This window comes from Equus caballus, chromosome 11 (assembly GCF_041296265.1).
Source record: "Equus caballus isolate H_3958 breed thoroughbred chromosome 11, TB-T2T, whole genome shotgun sequence".
Classification (NCBI taxonomy): Eukaryota; Metazoa; Chordata; class Mammalia; order Perissodactyla; family Equidae; genus Equus; species Equus caballus.
This window is the reverse complement of record NC_091694.1, coordinates 3827461-3838697: the sequence shown is the minus strand read 5'-3', so window position 1 is coordinate 3838697 and position 11237 is coordinate 3827461. Positions and strand designations below refer to the sequence as shown.

The 11237-nt window shown below is 57.9% G+C and overlaps 1 protein-coding gene across 1 annotated transcript in view; it reads right to left on the bottom strand.

Moving 5' to 3' along the window:
• The window catches only part of TIMP2 (TIMP metallopeptidase inhibitor 2), a 49723-nt gene extending 38687 nt beyond the window's left edge, over positions 1-11036 (bottom strand). Inside the window, exon 1 of the mRNA NM_001434661.1 lies at positions 10626-11036. Coding sequence (NP_001421590.1) covers positions 10626-10755 — 130 coding nt within the window. The 5' untranslated portion in view covers positions 10756-11036. The remainder of the gene's footprint in view (positions 1-10625) is intronic.
• Between the last annotated feature and the right edge of the window lie 201 nt (positions 11037-11237).

Genomic DNA, 11237 nt, shown 5'->3' with positions numbered 1-11237 from the left:
CATTTGTTAAAGATTTTTATTTTTTCCTTTTTCTCCCCAAAGCCCCCCGGTACATAGTTGTGTATTCTTCGTTGTGGGATCTTCTAGTTGTGGCATGTGGGACGCTGCCTCAACGTGGTCTGATGAGCAGTGCCATGTCCGCGCCCAGGATTCGAACCAACGAAACACTGGGCCGCCTGCAGCGGAGCGCGCGAACTTAACCACTCGGCCACGGGGCCAGCCCCTACGTCCAAGCCCATTTGCAGCGACTCGAGCCAGGATGCGGCTCCTTAGACTCCTGGCACCACCCCTCAGCAGCGCGACCTTGGGCAAGTCACCAACTGCTCCCCATCCAGGCGGGCGAGGACACTGGCCTCACCAACCTCACAGAGTCCTTGTGGATGAGAAGAGCTGTGATGTCCTTGTGTACAGAAAAGCCCTAGACAGTTGACATTTTTTTCTAAGAGACTTACGATTGGTGACTTTTGCCTGGTGGTTTTTTCTTGGCTTTCCAGAACCCGTGCACAGAATGCAAAGACCACCCTAGTTTGCTCCTCCATTCCCTGTACTGGAGCCAACTGGGCCAAGATGTCGGATGAGACGGCCCACTGAGAATCTAGGACGGGCGACGCTCATGAGAGCTCTGCTCTGACCCGTTCCTCCCCAAGTACTTGGCCCTGCTGGGGCAGGGCCAGGCTGGTCCTCTCCTCCCAGGGACTTCTGAGGATTAAAGGTTAAACGCTAGGAGGGCTGTCGAGAAAAGGCCCCAGGAGAGAGGTGTGTGCGCGTGCATCCATCAAAGCCTTTGTCCACAAAGCAGGGAGGCTGTGTGCCCCCAAAGCCGCCTGGCCAAGGGTCAGCACCCTCCTTCTGAAAACAGACACTCTTCTCTAAACACAGCAACCCACCACGAAGGACCCTGGTCCTTCCTCCGGGTGACAGGCAGTGCTGTCTCTTGAAAGCACCCTGGAATCTAGTGTCCGGCTGTGGCTGCAGCTGGGACACCCCCAGACGCCTGGCCATGGGCAAACGGATGAGGTAATCTCCCTCAGTGTGGGAGCCCGGGGGTGAGGAGCCCTCCATGGCCTAGGGCCATAGTGAGCTCAGATTTCACAGAGCAGGGGAAAACACACCAGACCCACAGCCTAAGAGCATCATGCCTTCAAGGCTCCAGGTCTAACGCTCCAGTGCACTCTTGGCTTCCTTCCAACTCCTGTCCTTGTTTTCCACTCCTCATGTCAGTGCCCCCAGGTGGCCTTGTGGAGGGTCAACCAACTCGGCACAGTGAATTCTCACCCGCCTGGAATGACCAGGGTGTGGTGGCGTGGAAAAGGCAGAGTGACAGACCATCAAAGCTGAAATTCCTACTTAGATCACTGAGAAGTGCACTTGTCCCCCTCCTGTCATCTGGCCTGCCCTGAAAGTCCACAGTCCCTGAGCTCTCGATTTGGACCGAAGGCAGGAGGGCAGCAGAAGCGAGCTGGGCAAAGCGTGTTGCAGGAGGAAGAGAGAGCTGGTCACAGACTTTAAAGGGGAGGCTTATGTTCCCGTCCCACATACATGACTTCCTTCTTGAAGAGCTCCAGGGACACAGGCCACAAGGCTTCTCAGAAGCATCATCCAGGGTCTCAAAATTCTAGAAGTGGGGGCGGGGGGGACTAACATCTACCAACCCCCTTCAGTGCTTTTGCATTATTTCACCCATCCATCAGAAATTTACGCAGTGTCTACTCTGGCAGACTCTGCGATGTTTTATCCTGCTTTTACGGAAGAGGAAAGAGGCTCAGAGAGGCAGAGAGGCAGGATTCAGAACCACTTCTAGCTGCTCCGGGCTTTTTCTCCCACCACCAACCACTTTTGTCTTTTTTTCTCTAAAATGTCGGCCCATTTCCTCTTCTGTCCTTGGCGAGGTTAAGAATCAGCTGTCGAAGTGTTTTCTAACTAACCAGGGCCTCTGACTATAATCAGCGGGGCCTCGGAAACGCCCGAGGCAGGGCCCGTGTGCTGAGCAAGGCTATGCAGGTGGCCACAACCAAGATCACCACACGACATACCCGAAAGGGCCAAACAGTCAACCCGAGCCAGTTCTGGATGCACGGACGAGACCTCAGGGTCTCTTCACCCGTGGAACATTCCACAACAGAAATCCAAGTTTTTGCCTTGAAGTTCATTTCTCCCTCTTCTAGGCCACTTTGCTCACAGGCTCAAGAGCCCAGAAAAGGTGGGTGGCTTCACTGTATCTTCAGGGTCAGTTCGGAGAAGAATACCCCACAGGCATCATTTCTTCTCGAGTTCCCCTGCTCCTGGAAAGCAGGGAGCAGGCAACCAGGTGAGAGGCGAGCTGGCATCAGGAAGTTCACACCTGAGCAGTAAGACCTCCTGACTTCACCCCGGGGTCAGAAGTTCTTGTAAAGGGCCAGAGAGGAAGTGCTTTAGGCGCTGCTGTGCGGGCCACGTGGTCCGTGTTGCAATTACTCAACCCTGCTGCTGTAGCTCAAAACAGCTGTGGACACTGCATTACAGATGGGCGTGGCTGCATCCCAGCGCAATCGTATTTCCAGCAACAGGCGTTGCTGCTACAGTGGGTGCAACTCGCCAAGCCCTGAAAGGCCAGCGGAGTCTTAGGAGGCCGGCCGACCACCCGCCATCACGTGCCCCCCGCCATGAGGATGGGAAGGACACAGCCCCCTGCACCACCCGAGCCTTCTCTGGGAAACACCAGACAAACCCAGTGCAGGGCCCTCTGGAAGCTGTCAAATATAAAGCCTCCATCTCAGAGGACAAGACAAAGGAGGCAGCCCTGGGAGAGAGCCTTCTGTCCTGGCACAGGGCGCTCCCTCTCACCTGCAGCCTCCCTTGGCCTCTCCCGCCTCAAAGAAACCCTCCGCCCCGTCTCTCCTTCCACAGTGCCTTTTGACTTTAGAGTCATTACACAACTAATACATTTGATCACAGAAAATTTAGAAAACGCAGATATGCAAAAAGAAAAATCACCTTGACCTCACCAACTGCCTAGAATTTTGAGGGACATGCTTCCGGCCTTTTCTCTGTACATACATTGAACTGTGTGCACTTTTTTTTTAAAGGAGATATAAAGATACATGCAGAAGTGGTAAAACGACACAAAGAAAAGCCAGGGAAATTTCACCATAAAAACCAGGACAGGGGTTATCTCTAAGGGAAAGCGGGGCGGCAGGGGGCTGGGGACCAGGAGGAAGAAACAGAGGTTTCAGGGTGGCAGCGACGTTCGTTTTCTTGACCTGGGTATTCACTGGATAACTTTCTGTTAAAATGTACATTTAAACGTTGTGCGTTTTAAAAAACGTATGTTATGTTTGACGGTGTTTAAAATGTGACAGCATATTGACTATGACTGTGAAACACACTCCGAACATTCTAGGTCATAAACACGAATCTATAAAACCCCGTAAAATGACTGCGGAATATTTTGCTGCCAGGGTAGGGCTTAATTCATTCAGCTCATCTCCAGTCGACAGGCAGACCTCACACACAAGGTCAGCCCTCAGGAGCTTCTCTCCCTCTGTGGTCGCCCATCCACGTGGCAGCCACCGCTCCCTGGAGACCACCCCCTCCACGCCAGCGCGGATCGGAATTGCCATGTGCAGCTCCTCTCATTTTAAACTCTCTTCTCACTCTGCTATTTCCTAGTCGTGTAATTGGCCCATGCCTCAGTTTGATCATCTGTAAAATGGGGAAAAATGATTAGGAATTAAACCAGGAATGCACGGAATACGGTTCCAAGCACCCAGCACCTCCAGCTGTTGTCACTGCTGTTGCTGTCACCATCACTCTCTTCACAGAACTGTCACCATTTCCCTCCCAGCTCCCTGGCTGCACCCTGGCCTCCCCCCTTGGAGGCACCAGAGCCCAGCTGTGTCTCCACCTCTGCCCTACCCGAGTGACAACCACGGCCCAGAAAGAGCCAGTGCCCCCAACCTCGAGAGCCTCGGTGGGCGCCCCCTAAGCATCTTACCTCTGCCGTTTCTTGTGATCTTGGCCGACAACCCCAAGAGGGAGGCAAATTAGCATCTCTTTTTCAGAGATGGAGAAACCGAGGGCGAGGGCGCTTGCCCGGGCTCACTCTGCTGGACTGAGTGGCGGGGCTGCAGAGCAGGCTCCTCGCCACACTTGCTACAACTGGAAGTTCCCCTGCTTCCTTGGGACTCTCCCTCTCCCTCCATGTTCCACATGCTCCAACGTCCCCTTCCCTCCAAGGTCCCCTCATACATGTCCACTGCCTCCTGCAGCTACAGCTGGCGACCTTCCCGTTCAGAGCCCAATGTCACTGTCCCCCAGTGGAACTCAACAGGGAATGCGACCCGGCCTGACCACATGAGGGGACACTTGGCCACCAGGCACTGAGGTCAAACCACAGAGGCAACCCCCCATATCCTCACAAGCCCTCTGACTCCCCCCACCACAGGTGCAGGACCTGCATTCTGTCCCGAGTCCTTCCCCCCATGCAGGTACCTGCTCCACTCACCTGCATGACTGCAAGCCCCTTAAAATCACTCTCCTGCCTGCAGCTTCATTCCCACCCCCGCCCCCACGCCTAACAGCTCTCGGGGCCACGAAAACCTCCCGTGGGTCCCAGCCCGGGACTCCAGGCTCTCCTGCTGCACCTGGGCTCAAGGCTGCCCACACTTCGGTTCCAGTGACCCTGCCCACCATGTCTTCCACTGTCCCTAACAGGTGGTAAAAAGACTTTTTAAACGGCAGTGACTAACCTTTTAGGGGTCACACACCGTTTTGACAATCTGGTGGAAGTCACGGCCCCTGTCCACAGAAAAACATGGGCATGAGCATGCACGTGAGCACACGCGCACACACACACACACACACACACACAGCTGGGGGGCTCAAGGCCCCCCAGGCATATCTCTGGACAGAGGTCTATATGCCCCAGGCTGAGACCCTTCCTTATAAGGACTACACCTCAACTTGCTTTTTAGAGCAACACTTGCCCAGTCTGCCTGCTGGGGTCTCCAGAAGCTTAACCCAGGATGCTACTGGGACACAGCTTACCCAGGGGGCAGCTCAGTTTGTCACCTCCAAAATGGGACTCCCTGGGTCTCGGTCACTTTTCCACGGAGCTGCACATCCACACACAGATGGAGGCACCGAAGGCTCCGGGATTCCAGCCAGCCTGGGCCTCACGGGTCCGGGGGGTGGGCCCTGGGAGGTCGCGGGTCTGGGCTGGGGGAGCCAGCTTCATCCGCCCGCCCTCTCAGACACTCATGCTCCAGACCACCCCTCAGTCTAGCACTCTCCCTCCCTCCCTCCCCACTTTCGCTGCCTCTCCTCCTGGCATCCTGGGGCGTCTCGTCTACCCCCCCTTCTCCCTGATGCCGCCCCAAGACCCTGTGGTCCTTGCAGTCTCCATTTCTTGTTCAGACCCTCTAGCAACAAAGCAGAACCGTGGCCAAGCACTCTCCACATCTCCCTGTCCATTTAAAATCATGGACAAGTGCAGCTGTCAATCAGTACACTAAACATCTCTAACATTCTCTTCTTGAACCAAGATTGTCTGGGGTACACCACTTTGGAGACAACTGCTCTGTGCAAACTTCGGCGGGAGTCAGAACAACCTGGACAGTCTTAGAAATACCAGTGCCTACGCCCCGCGCCCCGAGGCTCCAATTCAGGACACCAGTTCATGTGTCTGCCTTTCAGCGAACTCCCTGGGCCATGCCTGCTGTCATCCACAGGTGCACATCCTCGAGGGCTCTCCTCGGGTCCTTGGGATGGAACACAGACTCCATGTGATAACCCAGAGTGGTGACATTTGGTCCCAATCTCCCTCTCGGGTCCCCCCAGCCCTGAGCCCCCTGCTCCGGCCTGCTTGGCACCCAGAACTCTCTAGCCTTTGCCCCGGCAGTCAGAGGCTTTGCTTAGCACGTCCAAACATGCCCTCGCCCTGCCACCACTAATGATGCACTTAACAATGCCCAGGTACTTGTCCCCTGACCCTGTCCTCCAATTCAGGGTTCTTCATGCTCCCCAACCTTGATTTCCCAATTCTGCTTTCTCTTTCCAGAAAGACCATCCTAATCATGGGACCACATGCCCTTGGTCCCATGTTTGTGCATGTGTACGCATTGTGGGGTGGAGGGAGTGTCCAGGGCAGGTGCTCCTAAGGGATCACTGGCTCTGCATCAGGACTAAGGTGGCTGTGTGCTGCCGTGCCTGCCCCGTAAGCCCAGGAGCCATCTATACCCCTATTCTCCATGTGCCCAAACGTCACCAAAGGATTTGGACTGTGCAGCCCACACCAGTGGGATCCCCCTGGCAACCCAGCTGAGAGAGCGGAGAGAGGCAGGACCCCAGCCTGCCTGCAGCGTGTGGACCACTGGCCAGGACTGCAAATTCCAGAGGACGGGGCAGCTCCCAGGCTGCAGGCCAGCAGCGTGTGCTCAGATCACGGAGAAGGGGACACGCATGGTGCCGGGAGAGCTCCCTTCTATCCACCTGCTGCCCCCGCAGAGCAGCCTCCACACCCTGCACACATCTCCTCCCAGCTCCCAACGCAGGTTCCATCACTCCCCTGGAGAACACATCCTTCCAGGGACACTATCCAAAACTGAGCCCAGGAGCTCCAGTCCCCCCAGGCCTGACCCCCCAACCTCCCATCGGAACCCTCTATCTTCAGATTCCCCAAATGCACTTCACCTTGTCACATAGTTACTAAACTATCTGCCCGAAGCACATCGAGTCTGACTGACCTCACACCATGCCCTGGCGGTCAGGTGGGATCTGCAGGGCTTCTGCCCGCCCGACCCACAGTTTTAAACCCGCCTTCACACTGCCTGGCACTGGCGTCTAGTGCGCCCCTCCTGGGGACAGGATGACATCTTGCTTTTTCCCTTACCTACCCGGGGGGGAGTGGCCAGTCCATAACTGCTTCTTGAACACAGACAAGCCCAATATGAAAACCAGGACATATAGACCACAGACCAAGTATGCACTTTGCAGAAAGAGTTGCCAACAGTTTCTTTAAAGGGCGCCCGCCACCGCCAGCCTGGCCCCCATGCCCTTAAGGCCTGAGTCAATTCACAGGCATCTCATCTGCCTTGCCTCTCCCGAGCACACACATCTGGTGAAGACAGAGCCATTTCTGAGCGCTTGCTGCGTGTTTTCTGGGGTGGCCCCTATCTGGGTCCCATCAGTGGGTACCATTCGCCCTGCCATCCAGCCCATGGCCTTGGCTGTGGGCCCTTCTCCACCTGGTGCTAGAGGCCATCAGGGGGTCTGCAGAAAGCAGCGTGTGGAGACGGGCACATCCTGAGAAAGATGGCATCATGGGCATGCTGCTGGAGTAATGTGGCTTTGGGCACTGCCACCCACACTCAAGGGGAGTTTTTCTCGTCTGGATACAGAGGGTTCCTGGATCGACCCATGACTCCAGAAACTGGCAGAAGCAGACAGGGTCTGCCCAGTCGCTCAGCTGGCTAAGTAACTCCAGGCTCCCCACACTATGGTACTGGCTGAAGAGCAAGGCAGAAGCCAGTGTCCAGCCAGATGACCGGAGCTGCGCAGGCTTGCAGCAGACGCGCAGGGCTCCATCAGGTGAGATGAGGGGCAGGCCAGCCGAGTGGTGCTGAGACATGAAATGCTTCCTGCTCATCCTCACCTTCCTGGGAAGGACAGGGAGCAGGCCTTCGGGAGGAGCCAGATCCCCTTACCCAGCGGCCCCTTCTTCCTAAATCTCATAACCTCACAATGAACTCTTTCCACCGAGCACACTTCCCATTCTAAGGACTGCAGGAGCTAGGGAGATGCGTCCCCGAAACCCTGACACAGGCAGCCAGAGCTCTGCTTCTTAAGCCAACTGCCTCTTGCAGACACCAAGCCATTTAACACGGCTGCATCCAGCCAGCAATGAAAGGAGCCAGCACACCACATTAAAGGCCAGCTTGTAGTAACTCCCGATGCACACCTGGCCCGCACCCCCCCCCCCCCCCCGGCCTCCCTGGACCCCTGGGTCATAGCCCTGGCACACGAAATCACCATTGGGCTCTTAAAACTACAAAAGCCGAGGCCTGAGCCACAGTCTCGCCCAGACTGGAGTGATCTTTAAAAGACCCCAGGCAATTCTGCTCTCAGCCAGAGTGGGGAATCACTGTCAAGGAAGTCAGGAAGCCGCACCGCTTAAAGGAGACGCAACGGGAAAAGGCCGCTGCGTCGGCTGGGAGGCTTACTCCAGGGCCACCCAGAGCCCACCGCCCTGCAATGCCTCGGCTCTGCATCCCAAGCTGACCAAGTACAGAAGGGCTGATTGTGAAACAGGACTGGGCAGCTGGCTCAAACAGCATCCCCCTAAAATTCACGTCCAGCCAGAACCTGTGAATGTGACCTTATTTGGAAATAGGGTCTTTGCAGACATGATCAAACTAAGATGAGGTCATACTGGATTAAGGTGGGCCCTAAATCCAATGACTGGTCTCCTGATAAGAAGAGGGAAATTTGGACACAGACACGCACAGAGGAGAAGGCCAGGTGAAGAGGAAGCAGAGACGGGAGTGATGTATCTACCAACCAAGGAACGCCAAGGACCGCCTGGAGCCACCAGAGGCTAGGAGACAGGCCTAGAACAGCCTCTCCCTCACAGCCCCCGGAAGGAACCAGCACTGCCCAGCCCTTGATTTGGAACTCTGGGCCTCCTAAACCATGAGAGAACCGATTCCTGTCGTCTCACGCCCCCCCAGTCTGCAGTAATCCATTACAGCAGCCCCAGGGATCTCCTGCACTGGCACCAGCAGGCCTGACTGGGCCTCCAAGCTGGGATGGGGTTAAAAGTTTTGGCTCTACGATGATCCTGATGCAGTGAACTGGACACAAACGCCAGGAGATCCAGGCGGCGGAGACAGGAATGCGTAAGCCTCGAGGCATACCGAAGTTCCTCGAACCTGACCCTGTGCTCCCCCTGATCCAAACCTGGAGCCAAAAACAGCCCCAACCTCAGCTGATGCTGGGCAAGCACGGGAGTGGCCGGTGGGTCGTTCTCCCCATGCAGCTGAGGAATATAGGGTGGCCTCAAGGCCCGGCCCCTCCCACTCAGTTCCTGCAAACCAAGCCCAGGAGCCTTACGAGTCATGGATTCCTCCCGGGCCTGGACCCGATTCTGCCCCATGACTCGCTAGTCAGAAGCACAGGCCTGGACTCCCAGGGGCACCCCAAGGGAAGGCTGATCCTGGCTCCCCTAGTGGGAGGAGCCTCTGCTTTCCTCTGTAATCTTGCTGAGCAGCAAAACCAATGGAGCACAGACCCTTTTTCCCCCCAACTCAGGTTTCGTGGAAAGTACTCTGAAGCACGTGCCGGGCTCCAAGCCAGGTGGCCTGAGCCACAGGAGGCCCACAGGTAGCCCCTTGAAGACTCCCTGGCTAGGCAGCCAACTAGGGTGTGGCCAGGAGCCCTGGGGTTGGGGGGAGATGAGGAGGCCATGGCTGACAAGAGAAGAAACCCGGAGACCCCGGCTTTGAGTCTGCACAGGTGAGGGGAGCCCAGCCTCACCACATCTGGCCTGGCAACAGGATGCTCGGCGGGCACAGACTTAGGAGCAGAAAATAAATCTGTTGAGAAGTCCAAGGGGGCTGCAGAGGCCCACCTGCTGCACCTCTGCCCTTTTGGTTCAACCAAACTCGCCCCAGGAAAACCTGGCTGACTATCACCAGGGCAGCAGAGACCTGCAAGTGTCAGAGCAGGATGGAAACCCCCCGGGGCCCAGCTGGTTCCTCCCATTTCTGCTGCATTCTCCCTTCTGTCTCCTGCCTCTCTGTGAATCAGAACAAATAACTGGGCTCCTCTCTCCCTTGCTAGCTCCCATCTTTGGGGGGCAAGGAGACCTGAGGGTGACAGATATTTTCTGGGGATTCCAACAACCCTACTTGTCCCAAAGTCACCAATTTCTGTGGATGTCCTGAAAAAGCAGTCACAGGGGGCGGGCAGCAAACCCAAGGACCCTCCTCTCTGTCCGGCCTGGTGCGAGGTGCCTCCTGTGCCAGGCACAGAGGAAGGAGCTAGCCATGGGGCTTTGCAGGCCTTTCTCAGCTGCCTCTCTGAGCCCAGGAACCTGCCGAGGGGAGAGACGCTTCCATCGTGCCCAGGCTTAATCCGGTGAGCCCCCAAACGGAGCTGGTGGGAGAGGCCCAGGCAGAGCGCTTCCCCACCCAGCCCCTAGTCCAGAGGAAACCAACTCCCATCTCACCTGTTGAGTTTCTTCCTAGGGTCCCCTGTCCTCCAGCCCACCGAGGTCCAGACCCCCGCACCCCACGCTGTGTCCCTCACTCTCCTCGCCCCCGTGATGGCATCCCAAGGTCCTCCGCCTGCCAAAACCCAATCCGTTCCCTGGCTCCCTTTTCTGGGGCTGGAGCTGCAGCGGAATTTCGGTGGAATTTTGAGGTTGAGAAGCATCTCAGCAGAGAAGGAAAGAAAGGGAGAGAAGGAAGGGAAAAAGAAAGTGCGATTTTGGCGTCAACTTGCAGGATTCGAGAAGGCGCCGAGGGCCGGGAGGCGGGCGCTGGGTCCTCTGCAAAATGCGGGCGGGCGGGGCGCCTGCGGAACTCGGGGGTCCCGCGCGCCCCGCGGGGGAGCTGGGCACCGGGCCGGGGCGCGGTCGCCGTCCTTACCTACATCTGCATTGCAAAACGCCTGTTGCGGGTGCACCGGGGAGCAGCTGCAGGCGTCGGCCGGACGGAGCAGCGTCCCCAGCAGCAGGAGGCCGAGCGCCAGCTGCAGGCTGCGGGCCGCGGCGCCCATGGCAGCGAGGGGCGCGGGCCGGGGGCGCGGGCTCGGGGCGCTCCCCTCTCGGCGGGCGGGGGCCGCGCGGGTCTCCGCAGCGCTCCGCGGGCGCGCCCTCCGCACCCGGCCCGCACTCGCCGCACAAACTTTCTCCGGTCTCTGTCGCCGGGGCGGCGAGGGGCCGGCGGGGGGCGAGGGAGCGGGTTACGCGGCGGCGAAGAAAGCGGGTGAGGGGCGGCGAGGTGGGCGAGCACGCGCGGCCAGGCCGCTGCCTCCACTGCCTTCTATGGATGTGTGCGCTGCGGGCGCGGGCCCGGCCGGCCTTTTATCGCGCGGCCGGGATCGGCGGCTCCGCCTCCCGGTGGCTGGCGGCCAATGCAGGCCCCGGGAGCTCCCGGCGCCCCCTCCCCGCGCGCCTCCCGCGCCTCCGCGGCCCTCTCCCAAACCCGAGCTTTTGTTGTGCCGGGCCGGGCACGTCTAGGGGCATGCCGCCGCGCACC